At 36.9% G+C, this 21,659-nt stretch overlaps 1 protein-coding gene across 1 annotated transcript; it reads left to right on the forward strand.

Moving 5' to 3' along the window:
* Nucleotides 1-15,721: 15,721 nt before the first annotated feature.
* On the forward strand, nt 15,722-19,026 carry LOC131603262 (probable serine/threonine-protein kinase At1g54610). The gene is made up of 7 exons (XM_058875564.1): nt 15,722-16,495; nt 16,836-17,120; nt 17,203-17,520; nt 17,672-17,899; nt 18,057-18,157; nt 18,252-18,369; nt 18,465-19,026. Exons 1-7 carry the CDS (start codon nt 16,169-16,171, stop codon nt 18,756-18,758), a joined length of 1,671 nt encoding a protein of 556 aa, XP_058731547.1. The 5' UTR covers nt 15,722-16,168; the 3' UTR covers nt 18,759-19,026.
* Nucleotides 19,027-21,659: the final 2,633 nt, after the last annotated feature.

Genomic DNA, 21,659 nt, shown 5'->3' on the forward strand with positions numbered 1-21,659 from the left:
TTCTGTTGACAATGTTTTGATTACTAGTTTCTTTGTCTATTATTTTAAGTTTTATGGTCTTTTTTTTAAGTTTTATTTAAAAATAAATTTGTTAATTTTAGTCCCTTAACTTCAAAATTTTCATATTAGTTTCAAAACGTGTCTTGTTGGTCATTTTCGTCTAATTAACAATGAAAAAACTTAAAATTTGGTCATTAAAGCAGTCGTTAATATGAGAAGTTCTGCGATGTAATCATTTATATCATCTATGGTCTCAATGATTGATGCCAAAATTAGGGGTGTTCGCGGTGCGGTTTGGGCGGTTTTGACGAAAAAAATCATCCGAACCGCAAGAGAAAAGATCGTGCGGTTTGGTTTGGTTCGGTTGGCTTTTAAAAAAAATCCGAACCAAACCAAACCAAACTAATGCGGTTTGGTTCGGTTCGGTTGGTTCGGTTTTTTACAAATATTTTATTGAACCATACATATACATATAGATGATAACATAACTTTGTATTTAGACATTCATACACTATCAGATAACAAAAAAACTCGTCATATTTTGACAACAACTTTCTATTTAATATGTAAAAATTAAATTACTCAAAAGTGGAATAATAAACATAAAATAATAGTATAAAACAATATGAAAATTATTAGACTGAAACAAAAAAGTAGAAGAGACGAGAGATTAGTGAAGGTGAAAAAGAAAAAACAAAAGAGTTGAGAGATTAGAAAAGAAGATGTGCGATAAAAATGAAATTGAAATAGGGAACATTTGCATAAAAATGAGAAGGTGAAAAAGAAAGAATATAAGAGAGTAGAGATTATAGAAAAAGAAGGAAGATGTATGTGGCAAAGAAGGTGTGATAATGCTATTAGAGATTTGAGAAGATCAGGACTAAAATCATATGTGTAAGGATGAGAAAATTATTCGTAATCATAAGGTTAAGGTATAATAGATTTAAGTTTGGGTTGGATGTGAATTAAGTAAAAGTTAGGTTGTAACATAATGCGGTTTGATTCGGTTTGGTTCGGTTTACAAAATACAAACCGCAAACCGAACCGAACCGTGCGGTTTTGTTAAAAGATGACCCAAACTAATCCGAACCAAATGCGGTTTTTTGCGGTTTCGATTTGGTTTGGTTTGATTTGCGGTTTTTTATTGGGTTGGTTTGGTTTTGATCACCCCTAGACAAAATAGTCTAGTTTGAAGGAAATCGAAATTTGTGTAGTTTTCAATAAGATGCTCTGCACCAAGCTGTTTGACTCTGATGATATTCAAACGTTGTTTACACAAACATCAGATCAGAAGCAAGTACTAGACTGGGAGGCTACACTGACTGACAAAAGGAACGTTAGAAGCTATTAAAGGCAACGTCAGTAGACACAGCGGAAACAAGGCTCGAGGTAGTTGACAAAAGAGTGAAACATTAAATGCAATGCTGTACGGATTACGCAAAGCATTAAATGCTCCCAACGGTCATCTTCTCAAGTGCCTATAAATATGAAGTTCTGATGAGAAGCTACGTTACGAATTATGAATACAACACTTGCGCATTAAACTGAAACACTGTCAAATTCAAAAGCTCTCAAACTTCATCATCAAGCTCACTATATTGCTGTTGTAATATCTTAGTGAGATTTAAGCTTAAACTTAAGAGAAAATCACAGTTGTGATAATAGCTTTATAAGAAGCATTGTAACTCTTAAAAGAATTTGTTTACATTAATTTGTAAGTTCTAGAGTGATCAGGTTGTTCATCAGTATACTCTAGCAAGTCTTAGAAGTTGTCTAAGCAGTTTGTTCCTAGAGTGATCAGGTTGTGATCAGGATACTCTAGAAGACTTAGCAGTTGGCTAAGTGGAAAACCATTGTAATCAAGTGTGATTAGTGGATTAAATCCTCAGGTGAGGTAAATCACTCCAAGGGGGTGGACTGGAGTAGTTTAGTTAACAACGAACCAGGATAAAAATCATTGTGCAAATAGTTTTTATCTTACTAGTTTTTAAAGCTACACTTATTCAAACCCCCCCCCCCCCTTTCTAAGTGTTTTTCTATCCTTCAATTGGTATCAGAGCGTCGGTTCTAAGGTGCAAGCACTTAACCGTGTTTAGAAAAGATTCAGGAAGAGAAAAACGCTTCAGTAAAAGATGGCTGGTGAAATTCCAACAAACACACCTACATCTACATATGGCTCTGCTGAGCAATACAATGGAAATGGTAACAATGGTTATACTAGACCACCAGTATTTGATGGTGAAAACTTTGAATACTGGAAAGATAAACTGGAAAGTTACTTCCTTGGTCTAGATTGTGACTTATGGGATCTTCTGGTGGATGGTTACGAACATCCAGTGAATGCTACTGTCGTAAGGCTTACAAGACAAGAAATGAATGATGATCAAAAGAAGCTTTTCAAAAATCATCATAAATGTAGGACTGTTTTGCTGAATGTTATCTCTCATGCTGAGTATGAGAAGATATCTAACAGGGAAACTGCCCATGATATATATGAGTCATTGAAAATGACCCATGAAGGAAATGCTCAAGTCAAGGAGACCAAAGCTCTTGCTCTAATCCAGAAATATGAAGCCTTCAAGATGGAGGACGATGAAGATATTGAGAAGATGTTCTCAAGATTTCAAACACTAACTGCTGGATTGAGAGTTCTGGACAAAGGCTACACCAAGGCTGGTCATGTAAAGAAAATCATCAGAAGCTTGCCCAGAAGATGGGGTCCAATGGTGACTGCATTCAAGATTGCAAAGAATTTGAATGAGGTTTCTTTGGAAGAGCTAATCAGTGCCTTGAGAAGCCATGAGATAGAGCTGGATGCAAATGAGCCTCAGAAGAAAGGTAAGTCTATTGCATTAAAATCTAATATTAAAAAATGCACTAACGCTTTTCAGGCTGAAGAAGTAGATTCTGAAGAATCAGAAGAAGAAGAAGAAGAAGATGAACTGTCCATGATCTCCAGAAGGGTAAACCAACTCTGGAAGAGCAAACAAAGGAAGTTCAAAAGCTTCAGAAGTTCAAAGAAGTTTGAACGAGGAGAATCTTCTGGTGGCAGAAGATCTGACAAGAAGAAGGTCGTCTGCTATGAGTGCAATGAGCCTGGACACTTCAAGAATGAATGTCCAAAACTTCAGAAGGAGAATCCTAAGAAGAAGTTTCATAAGAAGAAAGGTCTTATGGCAACATGGGATGATTCTGAATCTGAATCAGAATCAGACTCTGAAGGAAAGCAAGCCAACTTTGCACTGATGGCTACAGTGGATGATGGATCAGAATCTACATCAGAATCAGATTCTGAAGAGATATCCTTAGCAGCAAAGAAGGCAAAGCACAAAATGTCATAGTACCTGGACTCTGGGTGCTCGCGACACCTGACGGGAAGAAGGTCTACGTTCCAAGACCTGGTGCTTAAATCTGGTGGAGAAGTCAAGTTTGGAGGAGATCAGAAGGGCAAGATTATTGGCTCTGGAACCATAAGTATTGGTAACTCTCCTTCCATAACTAATGTACTTCTTGTAGAAGGATTAGCGCATAACTTATTGTCCATAAGTCAATTAAGTGACAATGGTTATGACATAATCTTCAATCAAAAGTCTTGCAAGGCTGTAAGTCAGAAGGATGGCTCAATCCTATTTACAGGCAAGAGAAAGAACAACATTTATAAGATTGATCTTTCTGATCTTGAGAAGTAGAAGGTGACTTGCCTTATGTCTGTTTCTGAAGAGCAATGGGTCTGGCACAGAAAATTAGGACATGCTAGTTTGAGAAAGATTTCTCAGATTAACAAACTAAATCTGGTCAGAGGTCTCCCAAATCTGAAATATAAATCAGATGCTCTCTGTGAAGCATGTCAGAAGGGCAAGTTCTCCAAACCTGCATTCAAATCTAAGAATGTTGTCTCTTCCTCAAGGCCGTTAGAACTTCTGCATATTGATCTGTTTGGACCAGTCAAAACAACATCTGTCAGAGGGAAGAAATATGGATTAGTCATCGTAGATGATTATAGCCGTTGGACATGGGTAAAGTTCTTAAAACACAAGGATGAGTCACATTCAGTGTTCTTTGAATTCTGCACTCAGATCCAATCTGAGAAGGAATGCAAAATCATGAAGGTCAGAAGTGATCATGGTGGCGAATTTGAGAACAGATTCTTTGAGGAGTTCTTCAAAAAAATGGTATTGCCCATGATTTCTCTTGCCCTAGAACTCCACAGTAAAATGGAGTTGTAGAGCGAAAGAATAGGACTCTGCAAGAAATGGCCAGAACCATGATCAATGAGACCAATATGGCTAAGCACTTCTGGGCAGAAGCAATAAACACTACATGTTATATTCAAAATAGAATCTCTATAAGACCTATTCTAAATAAGACTCCTTATGAATTGTGGAAGAACAGAAAGCCCAACATTTCATATTTTCATCCTTTTGGATGTGTGTGTTTTATTCTGAATACTAAAGATCATCTTGGTAAGTTTGATTCTAAGGCACAAAAATGTTTTCTTCTTGGATATTCTGAACGCTCTAAAGGCTACAGAGTATACAATACTGAAACATTGGTTGTAGAAGAATCAATCAATATCAGGTTTGATGATAAGCTTGGTCTTGAAAAACCAAAGCAGTTTGAGAATTTTGCAGATATAGATATTGACATATCAGAAGTTGTAGAACCAAGAAGCAAAGCTCCAGAAGCTGAAAGTCTAAGAAGCAAAGAATCAGAAGATCAAGTTGCTGCATCTTTAGAGAATCTCAGAATTTCTGAAGAGCCAACAGTCAGAAGATCTTCTAGACTCACCTCTGCTCACTCAGAAGATGTGATCCTTGGAAAGAAAGATGATCCCATCAGAACAAAAGCATTCCTTAAGAACAATGCAGAATGTCAATTAGGTCTTGTTTCTTTGATCGAGCCAACTTCTGTTGATCAAGCTCTAGAAGATCCAGACTGGATAATTGCCATGCAAGAAGAACTAAATCAGTTTACAAGGAATGATGTATGGGATTTGGTTCCTAGACCTAAAGGATTCAACATCATTGGTACAAAGTGGGTGTTCAGAAACAAGCTCAGTGAGAAGGGAGATGTGGTAAGAAACAAAGCCAGACTGGTGGCTCAGGGATATAGTCAGCAAGAAGGGATTGACTATACAGAAACCTTTGCACCAGTGGCCAGGTTAGAATCTATTCGCTTATTGATTTCTTTTGCCACTCAACATAACATCACTCTGTATCAGATGGATGTTAAGAGTGCCTTCTTAAATGGCTATATAGATGAGGAAGTCTATGTCCACCAACCTCCAGGTTTTGAAGACTCTAAGTCTCCAGAACATGTTTTCAAACTTAAGAAATCATTGTATGGGTTGAAGCAAGCTCCCAGAGCTTGGTATGAAAGATTAAGTTCTTTCCTTCTGAACAATGGTTTCACTAGAGGACAAGTGGACACGACTCTTTTCTGTAAAACATCTAAGAAGGATATTTTAATTTGTCAAATTTATGTTGATGATATTATCTTTGGAACATCTAATGCTTCACTTGGAAAGGAGTTTGCTAAGTCTATGCACGCTGAATTTGAAATGAGTATGATGGGTGAGCTTAAGTATTTCCTTGGGATTCAAATCAACCAAACTTCTGATGGAACTTATGTTCATCAAACGAAGTATGTGAAAGAACTTCTGAAGAATTTTAATCTCTCTGAAAGCAAAGAAGCCAAAACTCCTATGCATCCAACATGTGTTCTAGGTAAGGATGAGGTAAGTAAGAAGGTAGATCAGAAGTTGTACAGAGGTATGATTGGATCTCTTCTATACTTAACTGCTTCTAGACCTGACATTCTATTCAGTATTTGTTTGTGTGCTAGATTCCAATCAGATCTTAGAGAATCTCACTTAACTGTTGTTAAGAGAATTCTGAGGTATCTGAAAGGTACTACTAACGTTGGTTTAGTCTACAGAAGATCTAAAGAATACAACTTAGTAGGATTCTGTGACGCTGACTATGCTGGAGATAGAATTGAAAGGAAGAGTACTTCTGGAAGTTGTCCATTTCTTGGAAGTCATTTGATCTCCTGGTACAGCAAGAAGCAAGCTACCATAGCTCTCTCAACTACAGAAGCAGAATATGTTGTTGCTGCTGGGTGTAGCACTCAAATGCTCTGGATGAAGAGTCAGCTAGAAGATTATCAGATATATGAGAGTAACATTCCTATTTTCTGTGGTAATACTTATGCTATATGTTTATCTAAGAATCCTATCTTACATTCCAAAGCTAAAACATATTGAGATTAAACATCATTTTATGAGGGACTATGTTCAGAAGGGTGTTCTTTCTTTGAACTTTGTGGATACAGACCATCAATGGGCTGATATCTTTACAAAACCCCTTGCTGAAGATAGGTTTAAGTTCATTCTGAAGAATATCAGTATGGACTTATGCCCAGAATGAGAAGATGAGAAGATCTGTGTATGAATAACTTCTGAAATGTGTTAAGACTAAGCAGCTATAAGAAGTTCTGATAATGATCAATTAGAAGTTCTGATTCTGTTATTACTAACGTTTCATTATCTAAGTTGATTCAGAAGCTCTTTTATAATAAAACAGCTGTCACCAGTCTTTCCAGAAAATGAACACGTGTTCACTATTTTTGGACAAGCATGCGTGCAGTTGAGGAGACGCCGCCCTAGGTAACTGTGCAAATCATTTCATTTTGTCACTTTATCTCTCCTAACGTCATTTCTCATTAAATGCATATTGATGTCATTTTTTTTGTAATCATTTCTTTTAAACAGTTTTCTTTTTACTTTATTTTATTTTCTTTTTCAAACCGTTTAAATAACCCGCTTCATCTTCATTTCATCTTTTTCACTCTCTCTCCATTTGTGTATCTCTCTCTTTGCATTCGTTTCCTTCAAACCCTAGTTTCTGATCTGAAACCAAGCATAATCATCATGTATTCATCTTCAAGTTCATCAAGCCCTGCAGAAAGACTTTCTTCTACTCAGATTCTTTTACGCAAATATGGGTATGCTCCTCTGAAAACCTGCATGATTCCCACTGAAGAACTAGAAGTTCTCTGTGAGTCCGCTGTGGACTTCAACAATCTAAGAACAAATGGCTTCCAATGTGATGCAAGGATTTTAGCACAGGGATGGTCAAACTATCTCGATAGATTGGTTGGAGCAATTTCTCCTGAACTGGTGAAGGATTTCTGGGTACATGCCACGGTTACCCCAACTGCCATCATTTCCTTCGTGCTAGGGCATGAAGTGGTTATTACTGAAAAGCTCATCAGGAAGCTCTACAACCTGGATGATGAAGAAGGTTGCACCGGTCCTCAACCTGGAAGGGTTAACTGGTATTAGGTTAAAACACAAATCTCTCATGCTATTGGGCTTGAATCTCATAAAACTGGTAAGGCTGTTTTTATCAAGTGTGGGCTGAGATTATCCTGGGTTCTCTTCACCACAGGAAGCAGTTATTCTCCTCCTCTGCCTACATTAGTCCTGATCACAAGTACACTCTCTTCTGCATTGGCAGAAAGATAGAACTCAACATCTCTCACATTCTATTTGAGAATCTGAAGACTTCCATTGTTGAGTCTAGAGAAGAAGAAAGGGCGAAGAGTCCTCATATTCCAAGAAACACTATTCCTTTCACCAGAATGATATCTGATATTCTGACGGAAAGTAATCTGTTGGATTCTATTAGGACCCTTGGAGCGTCCCAATTTCTTGGAGTTGTTCAAGGACCTATCTTCAACGGCGTTGATCTGTTCAGACTTGATCTCATCCAGAAGGTATCTTCTGTTGGTACAAGCTTTCCGGATATTCTGTCCAGGAGAGTTCCTGTTGAAGGTTTTGCCACTTTGTTTCATTTAGAACTTCACAAGGCTGTCAAGCACCACTTGGAAGATTCTGTTAGGAAACAATCTGAAGTTGATCCTGCGTGGATCCGTGGTAGAGTGCTTCTGTCAAAAGCTGATCTTCAGAAGAATGATCAGAAGAAACAACAGGCTAGGCTAAAAAGAAAGGCTCAAGAAGATGAGGCCAAGCAAGCTAAGAAGCAGAGGATCACCTATGATCCTAACAAGGTAAACACTCCAGAATATCGGCAGAAGAAAATTAGAGATTCCTTTCGTACTCCCAGATCTGCAAATGCTCCTTCTGCAATTGTCTCCAGGCATGTTTTTACTCCTCCTTCTGTACCTCAATCTTCTACCCAACCACCTCCTTCTGAACCACAAAACACCTTCACTATACCAAATCCTCTTCCACCTTCTCTTTCTACTCCTGTCTTAAACCCTACACCACTAAATATTCTTCCTCCAACTCCTTCTGATAAGCCATCCTCATCAACCCCCATTATAATTATTCCTTCTTCACCTACTCCAATCACAGATATCCCTTCATCCTCAATCATTCCCACATATATCCCATCTTCCTCAAACACCGCACCTCCACCTTCTATATCCCATACCCTAACTACCAGAAAATCCAACCCTTACTGCCTTCTCTACCCTGACTACAAATTCACCTTCAACCCACCTGAACCTGAACCCCATATCTACCTGGAGCTGTTCAGAAATGAAGTGATTAGGAGGCTTGACCTTCTAAAGGATGCTTTCTTCAATGGTCTTGATGATGTTTCTACGAGAAACCTCTGGAGAAGCTTTCGCTAGGATTTTCAAGTAGGAGCTATGGGAGTACAGAAGAGACTAGTGGCTGCTGCCCCTGGTTGTGCTGGATATGTTCTGGAGGGTGATAATGGTATCTACTATCATCCCCTCAGAAACACGGTTGCTGTTGAGGAGAAGAGGTTTGTGGATGAGCTGGAAGAAGCAAGAATTGCTGCTGCAATGGAAGCTAACCCTTGCAGGGAGATTGTGGTTTGGAGACCTCAATATCCTATTCTGCTCGGAGGTTTCAGGACTCTCTTTGAATTTCTGAGGGAAGACCCTTCTGAGGAAGATCCAAGCTTGGTCATTCCAGAAGTTGTTGACCCACCAGAAGTTGAAGGTCCTTCTGCTCCTAGGAATCTTGCTGCCATTCTTCAGGCACTTGAGAATGGAGATTCTGAGGTTCCTGCTGCAGAGTATGGAGATGCTTCTATGGAAGAAGCAGATGTTGAAGATCATGTTGCTGAAACCATTCCTGTTGAGGAAAATCCTGCAAATGATCTGACTATGGAAGCTACGGATCAGAATGCCATCCCTCTGGAAAGAAGTTGTGAAGCTTCTTCTGATGAACCTTCTCGTCTCGCAAGGACTCTGGAAGTGATTCAGAAGAACCAGGATGAGCAGAGATCGATCAACGCTGAGTTTCGTGCTTTCATGGAGAGGCAGAATGAGAGCAACAATGGGATTCATGATATGCTGGCCAAGATCATGTCAAAACTAGGATCATCTTAGTCATTGAGTCTTTGATTGTTTTCTTTTGCTTTGCTGCATCTGTTTTTCTATGCATCTTTCCTTGCCCTATTGTACTTCTGAACCTTTTCTCCGTGCTTAATGAAAATTATCCTTTTATTCTATGTGTTTGTCTTGTTTTTCATCTGAATCTTTTATGTTTTTGATGTTATGACAAAAAGGGGGAGAAAAATGTGATAAATGATCTGATTTATTTTATCAGTTGCTGGGAGAAAGGCTCCACATTTCTAACAGAACTTGCAGAGTTCTATGTCTTTGAGTGTTGTTTTGCAGGAATTGAAGATCCTCTTTAAAGCTCAACATGAGAAGCAAAGACATGGGGAAAAGCAATTCTATAAAGAATCAAGCTCATGGAAACTGAAGCAAGCTGAGTGCTATAAAGCCTCAAGAATCAGAAGCAAGAAAGAAGAATGTTCTGATATTCTGATGATAGAATATGCTTTCGTTCTTATTCCTTATATGTTCTGATGCATGTTTTTAGTTACAAAATATGCTCTGCAACATTATGTTTGTGTGCTCTGATACATAATTATATGTTCTGATACATATTTTATGTTCTGATTCATTCATGCTGACTTTTGTCGTTTAGTTTGTTCTGTAACATTTCAGGATGTAACGATGCTCTGATGATGCTCTGGTACATTCAACAATGTTCTGATACAATCTAGCATGCAATGACTCAAGAAGAAATTCAAGCTCTGAAGCTGTCCAATGGAAGCAAGAATCAGAAGCTATGAATATTCTGAAGATCTAGGAAATTCAAGTTCTGAAGCTGTCCTATGGAAGCAAGAATCAGAAGCTGCGAATGTTCTGAAGATCTAAGCATATGTGAACGTCTCAACTGAAATACACAGGGAAGTCTTTTATTTATAAAATTCTTCTAGTATTTATTTCAGGGGGAGATTATTTATCTCAGGGGGAGATTGTTAATCTCAGGGGGAGACATATTCACACACTATGTTTATATGCTTATGATATAGCTGTGTAATTGTCTTTAGCCGTCTGATATTCAGATCGCAAATTCATATCATTTATGTATGTTTTTGTCATCATCAAAAAGGGGGAGATTGTTAGAACAAGATTTGTTCTGATCAATATTCTTAGTTTTGATGATAACAAGCATATGAATTTTGTATGAGATAATGTGGTACTCTAATACTATGCAATTTCCGTTTCAGGAATTATATAAAGAGTATGCACAAAATCAGCGCAAGAAGCACTGACTCAGAAGGTTCAGCATGCAACATCAGAACATGGTCTGGCAAGACATCAGAAGATGGTCAAGTAGAATCAGAACATGGGTCTATGGAAGTATCAGAAGAACTTGAGATCAGAAGCAGAAGCACTGAAGTTCTCATGGTATCACGCTCAGAAGCTCTTCAAGGTCAGAAGACAAGAAGATGCTCTGCACCAAGCTGTTTGACTCTGATGATATTCAAACGTTGTTTACACAAACATCAGATCAGAAGCAAGTACTAGACTGGCAGGCTACGTTGACTGACAAAAGGAACGTTAGAAGCTATTAAAGGCAACGTCAGTAGACACAGCGGAAACAAGGCTCGAGGTAGTTGACAAAAGAGTGAAACATTAAATGCAATGCTGTACGGATTACGCAAAGCATTAAATGCTCCCAACGGTCATCTTCTCAAGTGCCTATAAATATGAAGTTCTGATGAGAAGCTACGTTACGAATTCTAAATACAACACTTGCGCATTAAACTGAAACACTGTCAAATTCAAAAGCTCTCAAACTTCATCATCAAGCTCACTACATTGCTGTTGTAATATCTTAGTGAGATTTAAGCTTAAACTTAAGAGAAAATCACAGTTGTGATAATAGCTTTATAAGAAGCATTGTAACTCTTAAAAGAATTTGTTTACATTAATTTGTAAGTTCTAGAGTGATCAGGTTGTTGATCAGTATACTCTAGCAAGTCTTAGAAGTTGTCTAAGCAGTTTGTTCCTAGAGTGATCAGGTTGTGATCAGGATACCCTAGAAGACTTAGCAGTTGGCTAAGTGGAAAACCATTGTAATCAAGTGTGATTAGTGGATTAAATCCTCAGGTGAGGTAAATCACTCCAAGGGGGTGGACTGGAGTAGTTTAGTTAACAACGAACCAGGATAAAAATCATTGTGCAAATAGTTTTTATCTTACTAGTTTTTAAAGCTGCACTTATTCAACCCCCCCCCCCCTTTCTAAGTGTTTTTCTATTAGTATGTATGCAATATTAACACTCTAATGTCTAAGTCAGTGAGAGAATGAGAAATAGTGAATAGTATATATGAATTTAAATTAATTGTAAAATGGCACCTTCTCTTTATATAGTAAACATGGTTATAACCGCTTCATGTGAAGTGTAGTATATTGTGTTTGGAACTATATGATAGATCTAGGTGGTGTGTGATGAGCTAGAGAATAGGATTTCCTATGCTCGAGAGTAAGAATATCATTCTTTCTATTGAGTGGTTCTCAATAGCGCTCATTTTGGGTCTCTCGTATTTGGTCTTATAGTCGGCCTAGAATAATTTCTGTATCCAATTTGATATGTGCGGGTTGTTGAAACAAGTTTGGTTCTGCAACTAATCCTTGAGCTTTAATGATAACAAAGTATACAATATATAGAGAATAAGTTTGTACTCTAATGGTTTATTAAGTGTGTGGATTCTAATATATAGACTCTAGACTCTGGGCTAGTAAGTTTTGGACTTTGCATAAGTGAAGTTCTGGACTCTGAACGAGAAACTCTGAACTCCGAACATCAAACAAACTCTGAACCATGTAAGAATACAAAGATGTGTTTATAAGCCAATCTGCATCTGAAAGTATCAAGTAAACTCTTGAAAAAATATATTCAGAATGACGTTGTCTCAACATTTTCAAGATTTGAATACCAACTCTGATCAAGCTTTAACAACTTAAATTCGAAGTCTCTGATTTAATATGTTTAAATATTAAGCAATATATTATGGTAATATTATAACAATACAAAATCATATATCTTATCCACTACCCTGTAAAACAAGATAAAGAATTGTACTGTTGTACCAACTTTTTTAACATGTCTCATCCTTCCTCACTTTATGCTTCAAGCGTCACTCTACTACTATGCAAATAAACATCTTCATGCAGCTATGATATTATGAAACTCCAACTTCACCCTCCAATGGATTTATTCTTCATCTATTTAAAGGAGTATTTGAAGTATGGAAAAGCAACGATGTAGAGAAAAATCAAATGAGAAGCACTGAGAAAAATATTCTAAGAATCACTACGTAAATAAGAAAGTGGTTGTTATTCTAAAAGCTTTATATCTTTCATTCTTTGTAAAGAAATCTTGTTGTATTGAAACTTTGTTTATCAGCTTTCTTAGAAGCACTTTATAAACACAAAACCTTGTAATCTTAACCTGTTTTGTTGATTTTCTTAAGGGACTAGGGTATAATCAAAATCCTTGAGAAGACATTGAATGCGGTCTTTGAGGTTGTAATTAATTTTTTTTATTACTGGTTTAAGTCCTTGTTGAGAAGGCAAAATCACCTTGGCGGGTGGACTGAAGGTAACCTAGTTGAGAGGTAATCCCAGATAAAAATACTTGTGTTCCTTTATCATTTTTATTTTTGTGTTTGTGTTTGGATGCTCAAAAAAGTTTTAATCCTAAAACCCAATTCAAATCTCCCTCTTTCTTCTGTTTCATTGAACCTTCACGGGTTGCCTAGGTATGAGTGTTTCAAAGAGATTTTATAAATCAAATGTTGATGATCATTGGTTCAAATAAAATAGTGGGAATGTATTTAATTTAATATCTAATTAATTATGTTTATTACATGATACTTATTTTATGCATATTTCTTACAATGTATGTTACCATGGCATCAAACACTTCGAATAATATTTTCTAATTAATATTTGAGAGGGATAAATTGTCTAGAACAAAATTTTAGACTGACATTGAAACATAAGGATTGTCCTCAAACAAATAAAAAAGTTGTGTATTCTCAAAAAGTTTTTCCTAAAGAGTCGTCGCCTTCTTCCATTTCTAGGACTAAAAGGAATGCTTATAAAAAGCATTGAGTTGATGCCTTGAAAGTTAGAGGTTTCAAGTTGGCTACCATGAACTTTGACCATTAGGAGCAACTTGGAAACATAGAAGGGTTTGATATGACCAAACACCTTAAGATGATCTATGAATAACAATAAAAGAAAGATTTGTTTGAAGATTCTAAAACCTTTTTCCAAACCAAACACTAAGAATAAAACCATGTAGGTCTATGTACTTAAAATGATTGGGTATATTGATAACCTTGAGTGATTTAAATTTTCCTTAAGGATATAAATTGTGATTTATTTGATCATGCAATTGTTGTTGTATAGTTTCGACTAATTTTTCTTGAATTTCACTGTGAATGACATGTAATTGGTGGATTCCACTGAGGACTGCCGCCGTATTTGGTTTATATATTTGTGTAGTAAATTGTGAAGTAAATTTATTGTACTCTTCATCCAAGAGTTAATGGAACTGTCTGTCGAGGTTGTGAACCACATCAGTCAATGCAAGCAAATTGCCCTTCATTACAATCCTAGCTTGGTGATAATCAAGCATAATTTCTACATGCTCAATGTGCTCATCAGGGTCTCAAGTTTCCTTGTAATTGTCCAACTTCAGTGGGTTTTCTAAGAATTTCATAATTATCTAGTCAATAATGTGCTTGGTGAATAGATTTTTTTTTTGTGGTGAGAAGAGGCATGATGAGTAGCATCGTGGCTATTTCCACTCTTAGAACGATATGATGGAGGCTTCCTCGGGTGGAGTATGGTTGTTATCGTTGCCTCCAGAGTCATAAGGAGAAGAATTATGATTGTGGTGGCAAAAATGACATTTTTAAGACAACTTTGACACTATTTTTGGATGCGACGTGACGTCGACAAGAACGTCCCTCAAGGAAAATCCGAAGTGATCGTGTTGCATCACCTTTAGAAGAGTTACAGTTTGAGAAGGAATTTTCTGCTGATTCTTTTCTATACAAAGAGTAATTCACTAAGGAGATTCACCTCTTGTTGTTTCACTAAGTTGTTGATATTTGTCACGAGTTTGTTTGCATCGTTCATTCATAATGTCACTTGGAATTGTTGGAGACTTCGTGACAAATCTGGCTCAGAAGAATGGAGTGGTGGAGTAAAAATGGTTGTTGTAAAGGATGAAACAAGATATTTTACTAGACTAGCAAGGGTTAGAGAGTCGACTAACCATATGAGAAATTATACTAAATTAGCAAAGGTTAGAGAGTCGACTAACTATATGAGAAATTATACTTTGGCGCATTACACGACTAGTGAAGTGATCAAGATCGAAGCATCTTGGCACGAATGTGGTTCTTGTGTTATAAGAGTAAGAAATGACATGATAGTGTATTGAAGCTTTTGAATAGTTGATCAAATGTCATGCGCGAGAATTGTGTTATAGTGAGTGGTGGATCGAGTTTTCTTGGATCATACCATTGAAGATGATTATCGGAAACGATTTTTGAGAGGTTAATAGTGATCGAAACTTGGTAACAAAAATAGTTATGGTGCCTAAAACGACTAACAGAAAATAGTTGTGCTGGTACAACAAAGGAGATTGAGAGAACGTGATGGTAATTCATGAGAATCAAAAGTTGATTCTCACATAGGGTGTCATTATTCCGTAGTGGGAAAAATGAGTAGTCGATCGATCGATGATGATCACCGTGGAAAGGTTTTTGGCTTAGTGGTAGATGTCTTTGACCACAAAGAGGTGGAGGTTCGTACTTGCAAGGTTAACACTTTAATACTCAAGTCAACAAAATGAGAGAGGTGAGACTTGCAAGTGTATAAACGAATAATGCCTGAATGTGACGCAAAGTTGCGCTTATATACGGATACGAATTAAAACTATCAATGATGGATATAATGCGAGACACAAGCGAGATCTTGCTCTAATACGGTACCTCTTCGTCAGTTGAGTGAGTGCTAATAATTAAATCGAGTATTTAAATTGACCCGATCTTATTGGGTTGTTGATTTGCTCATGACAATGTTTATTAATATCGATTAATTACATTAGAGTTTTTATTTAATACTTAATTGGTTTTTATTATTACAAAACAACTTTTATATTTGGACACCCTTAAATTCCATACACAGATTCAATTTATCACCAAACATTTTCTATTAAAAAAATAATAATAACAAATTGAGTTTTAAACTTACTTACTTTTGAATTACCCACTTTAAATGTTTTTGGCTACACAAACATTTGATTTCGGTGGCTCCAAAGTACTAAGTACTATTACTGTTTTTTCAACTTTGATCTTCCTTCACAAACACACAAATCCCCATTCCAGAATTGAACTCCAAAAGTAAAGCAAAAACAAGAACAAAAAGAAACTTCACATCACAAGGGTTAAAAAAAACTAGTCTTATTTTACTGCTTTTGTTTTCAGCTTTCTTTTTTTTATCTCTCTGTGTGACTGATATTAACTCATTTTCTTTCACTGCACCACACTGTTTATTGGGTGTCTGCAAAATCATTGCTTTATCACTTTTGTCTGGTAAAGTTATGATCTTTTGAATTACTACTACCATTTCATGTTACCACTTTCAGCTTTTGAAAATCAGTGGGAAAAGCTATTATTAGGTTTTTTGAGATTTATGATATTGGGGTGCTGGACTGGTGGTGTTTGCAATTGCATGAGGGAAAATGTGGTTGGTAGAAGTTGAGTAAATGAGTGTTGTGAGAAATGGGGTGTGTGTTTGGGAAAGAGGCTTCACAGAGGAGGAAAGAGGAAGTGGAAGTTGGTAAGGTAGAGGAGGTTGTGTGTGAGGTTCAAATTCAAAATGGTGAGAGTGAGAATGGAGAGGAGGAGGAGGAGAAGAGGAGGAGACAAAGGGAAAGGAGGGAGAGGAGACGATCTTTGAAGGCGAATCCGAGATTGAGCAATCCACCTAACTATATACATGGTGAGCAAGTGGCTGCAGGGTGGCCTTCTTGGCTCTCCAAGGTTGCTGGAGAAGCTATACATGGATTGATGCCTCGAAGGGCCGATAGTTTTCACAAGATTGATAAGGTATGCCAATGCCTTGGTTTGTTTTTGTTATCTTCATTTGAATTTTATAAAATTTATTGTTTATTATTGTTGGTTATGCCGAGGGGGGCCATAAGTAATATGGATTTTTAATTTTTTGGTATATAGTCAGTTAGTGGCTGAAATTTCACCTCTTAAAGGCGAATAAGTGGGATATCGCAGGTTCGAACCTGCCTGTAGTCGGATGTCCCTGCACAACTATTGACTGGGCTGGCTTAACGGGGCTATGTAATATGGATTTAAGACATGGAGATTCTAATGATGTTTTGTTGTAAACTATGATTGAGATTGAATCTTTTACTTTTGTACTACTTTCAATTAGATTGGACAAGGTACATATAGCAATGTTTACAAAGCTAAGGATACTTTAACTGGGAAAATTGTTGCATTAAAGAAGGTCCGTTTCGACAATTTAGAGCCGGAGAGTGTGAAATTCATGGCCAGAGAAATTCTTATTCTGCGTCGTCTGGATCATCCCAATGTTGTCAAACTAGAAGGTTTGGTGACTTCTAGGATGTCATGTAGTTTGTATCTTGTCTTTCAATACATGGAGCATGATTTGGCCGGACTCTCTACGAGCCCGGATATTAAGTTTACGGTGTCTCAGGTATCTAAATATTTGCCTTTGGTGATTGCGATTAAGTTTATGATTTAAAAGTGAATGTTTTCTTAATTCGGAACTTCTTTAGATTAAATGCTACATGCATCAGCTATTGTCTGGACTAGAACACTGTCACAACCGTTATGTGCTGCATCGTGATATAAAGGGATCGAACCTTCTTGTTGACAATGACGGAGTTCTTAGGATTGCTGATTTTGGATTGGCTTCTTTCTTTGATCCTAATCACAAGCAACCTATGACTAGTAGGGTGGTTACTTTATGGTATCGTTCTCCCGAACTTCTTCTAGGAGCCACCGATTATGATGTAGGCGTGGATCTGTGGAGTGCTGGCTGTATCCTTGGTGAATTGTTGGCTGGAAGGCCTATTATGCCTGGTCGAACCGAGGTAATCTCTAACACTAATTTGAATTTGCTGCAGTCACAATTTCATTGTTCACATAGTTAGCACATTACCATTGGATCGAGATCGGGCGATACAGAAAGCAAGCGACTTTCATGCTATAGTTTCTGATATAATATGCTTTCATGCTTCATAGGTGGAACAGCTGCATAAGATATTTAAGCTATGTGGTTCTCCTTCTGAAGAATATTGGAGAAGGGCAAAGCTTCCACATGCTACCATTTTTAAGCCTCGACAATCATATAAGCGGTGCATTGTAGAGAAGTTCGAAGATTTCCCGATATCATCATTGCCATTAATTGAAACCCTTCTAGCAATCGATCCAGCAGAACGTCAAACCGCCACTGCTGCATTGCACAGCGAAGTAAGACAATAATCTAGTTGCTAAATTTATCTTGTGAAATCACATAGATCGTATGTTGTTTAACGTTTGATATACAGTTAGTTGTGCTTGAAATCATTAATGTTCCATTAATTTAACATGAAGATGTTAGTTAACTGTTAATTTTTCGCTTTTGCAGTTCTTTACAACGCAGCCTTATGCTTGTGAACCCTCTAACCTTCCAAAATATCCTCCGAGTAAGGAGATGGATACAAAGCTAAGGGATGAAGAAGCTAGAAGGTGAACGAACGGCCTAAATTGCTTTCAAAGTCTAGCAAATATTTCATCAACAATTGCTTTCATCGTGTTAATTTCAATGTTTTTATGACTTCAGATTCAGAGCCGCCGGCAAAGGTAATGCTGTTGGCAGTAAGAAGCCGCGTTTGCGTGATCGGAGTGGTAGGGGAATCGCAGTTCCAGAGGTCAATGCTGAGTTGCAAGAAAATATTGATGTATGTTAGATAAGGCGCTTTATCCATTTAAGAAAAAAACTTCTTTGCTTTTAATTATAAATGCTGCGGTAATTGTTTAGTTCATTTCATCGCAGAGATGGAGATTGGTAACGCGCGCAAACGCGAAGAGCAAGAGCGAGAAGTTTCCTCCACCTCATCAAGATGGAACTTTAGGCTATCCTCTGAGTTCTTCATATCACATTGAACCAGTTTTTGATCCTCCTGATATTCCAATCAGTTCCACAGACTTCTCATATCATAAAGCAAGTATTCAGACCTGGTCCGGTCCATTGATGGAGCCGAGGATGAGTGCGCCGAGGAGAAAGAAGAACAAGGCAGGTGACCAGCACATGAGATCAAAGTCATCGAAGAGAAACATAAATAGATAGAATGTAAAAATTGGCACCACAATACCAAAAAAGGGAAAATACTACTCGCAAAAACGAGTCTCACGAAATGCTTCGTACCAAATAGCATTTCTGCTATAAAAAAAAAAAAATACAAACCAGTATTCTTGATGCTTCAAATGCTGCTTCAAGAAGATATTGTACAATTTCTTTCTAGTTAGCAAGGCCATTATTGACACATGAGAATTAGAAAATATTGTAGTTCCTGCTCCCGTTTCTTTCTCAATGATCAAAGGTTCATTACTCTCTATCTTGTAGTATACATCTTATCTTAATCTATTTTTCGTCTTAATTGGTATATGAGTATGTTTCTCTTTAATTTTGCTGTAAAATTCATCCTTTGATCACTCCTAGCCATGAGCTTGTGAAGTGAGATGTGCATAATATGCCATAGTTTTCCAAGCTTTTTGGTATATTGACCTATTCATTATTATATATAATTATTTATGTATATTAATTTCACGCATGCGATTGGGATATATTGTAAATAAATAACATAAATATGACGCAATTGAAATCACGAAAGATTAGCAAGCGCTAAGTCTAGAACGAAAATACAAGTTTGTAAGCGACAAATCTGTCATATAAAATTTTAAAATTCATCACAAGAAAAGATACTTAAATTTTATTATGAATAAAGATAATTGATGGTCGCGTTCCAAAAGTGTTTAAATACTGAAAAAAAGCCATAATGTCAAAAAAAAATTAAAAATAGAAATAAAACATAAATTGTTAAAGTTGTGAAAAAAACAGAAATTGTTAAAATTGTGGAAAATAAGAAAATGTTGTTTTTGGGCCTAAAGCAAACTCCGGTGGCTTAAAAAGCCATAATTAATAGTCACGTAAAAGTTATTATGGGGCAAATACCTAAAATATGAGAAATTTTGAGGGGATTTCTCCATCAACTTTGTCTTCAAAACTAGATTAGATGTCTTAGTCACGATCCATACAATATGTAAATCCATCTTCTCTTGTAGAGAACTTTTTAAATCACTAATGTATCAGGCCACTTTCTAACTCTCTAATTCTCCAAGTTCATTGTGTTCAGGAAAATGTCGGAGCTCAACAGTGTATTATGTCACAGTTCTCTTTCCCTGAACACACTCAATATATATTTTATAAATAATATGCTCATAATCCTCCTGTAAAAAATGCTTCAACATCAATTGTTTCATTCTTCGCCAAGTTCCAATTGACCCCTTCCTTTGTCTCTGTCTCTGAACAACAAGCTTATTCCATCAGACAACAACAATACTTTTCAGCCTAATCGCCGCCATCTTAACTTTCTTAGTCTCAAAGACGCCTATGACGTTGAAGAATCTGTCAATGTCGATCTCGCAATCCAAAAACTCTTGCACTCTCATCGTTCCACATAACAATTGAATATCAACCTTCACTCAATAGTCATGATTATAGTTTCGATTCCCTTGATCAACTATCTCTTCCTCGTCGGGTTCATCTTCTTCAGAACTTTCGTTTTCAACAATAACGTCACAATTGTTTCCACCTCACGAAACTCTAATAGATTCTCTTCTTCATTAGTTCCCGTAGTTGTTGGCGTTGTTCCTCTGAGTTGTTAAATTCCTCGTTTGTTATGTAAAAGAAGTTAGGAGTCGTGGTAAAAGTCACAATATGTCCCTCAAGGTCTACTCTAGTCAATGGTTTATCTCCCATGACTGATCAAGCTACAAAAAAACAAAAGAAAACATGCTCTAGTGCCACCTGACACAGTAGGAAATAGGGTTGGGAATAGGCCAGGCCGGCCTACAGGGGCCTATAGCCTAGCCTACTTAAGCCCAGGTCAGGCCAGGCCTATTTGATAAAAAGGTCAGGCTTGGGCTTTTTTAAAAGCCTATTTAATTAAATAGATCAGGCCTAGGCTATTAAAAAAGCCTATAAAGCCTTGTAGGCCGGCCTATATTTTCATATATATTAAAATTAGTCTAAATAGGTTGGCCTATATATACATATATATTAGAAAAAGTATTAAATAGATTGATCTATATATGCATATATATTAGAAAAAATGCTAAATAGGTCGGTCTAAATGTTCATATATATGCGACCGATAAGGCTTCTTAAGTAATATGAATTAATTGAAAACATTAATAAGAAAGAGGCTTTTAAATAGACTTTCAGGCCAGGCCAGACTTTTAAAAAGGCCAGGCCAGGCTGAAAAAACGAGCCTATAGTAGGCCATAGGCCAGGCTCAGGCCTTGTAAGTTTATCGTAGGCCAGGCCCAGGCCTTACAAAGCCTAGCCTAGCCTATTCCCACCCCTAGTAGGAAACACGAAGAATTAGCAAGCGCTAATCCTAGAACGAAAACACAAGTTTGAAAGCGACAAACCTGTCAGATATAGTATTGGAATCCCCCAAAATATGAAATACTCAAATTTTATTATGATCAAAGATAAATGACGGCCACATCCCAAAAGTTTTTAAATACTTAAAAGAAACCATAATGCAAAAAATATTCAAAAATAAAACTAAAATTGCTAAAGTCGCGGAAAATAAAAAATGCTAAAATTGTGGAAAAATATTAAAATAATATTTTTGGGCCAAAAATGAACTTGAATGGCTTAAAAAGCCTACATTTCATAGCAAATTCATGATTGGACTCATGAGTCAATTTCTTATCCAGAAAGGTATAACAAAAGTCATTCTGACATCGAACGCCTAACACGCAATGTTTTCATTCCGCAGACTCATACATTTGACTACTAACATTTTGATCAAGTTCAAATATAACCAAAAGTTGTATGCATGCTAAAAGATATGAATCATGTGTGAGCATTTATTGAAGGAGACTCAAGAACAATAAAATACGAAAGGGATAATGCAAGCAATCAAAACATAATTGTATCGGGATTTCTCCCCCTGCA

The sequence above is a fragment of the Vicia villosa genome, linkage group LG1 (genome assembly GCF_029867415.1).
Source record: "Vicia villosa cultivar HV-30 ecotype Madison, WI linkage group LG1, Vvil1.0, whole genome shotgun sequence".
In the NCBI taxonomy this organism is placed as follows: Eukaryota; Viridiplantae; Streptophyta; class Magnoliopsida; order Fabales; family Fabaceae; genus Vicia; species Vicia villosa.

Bases quoted from the DNA above. Each gene is read 5' to 3' on its own strand.
- LOC131603262 (XM_058875564.1), top strand. From the start codon at position 16,169: ATGGGGTGTGTGTTTGGGAAAGAGGCTTCACAGAGGAGGAAAGAGGAA. The intron at 16,496-16,835 runs GTATGCCAATGC...ACTTTCAATTAG, and splicing joins GTTTTCACAAGATTGATAAG to ATTGGACAAGGTACATATAG. The intron at 17,521-17,671 runs GTAATCTCTAAC...CATGCTTCATAG, and splicing joins TTATGCCTGGTCGAACCGAG to GTGGAACAGCTGCATAAGAT.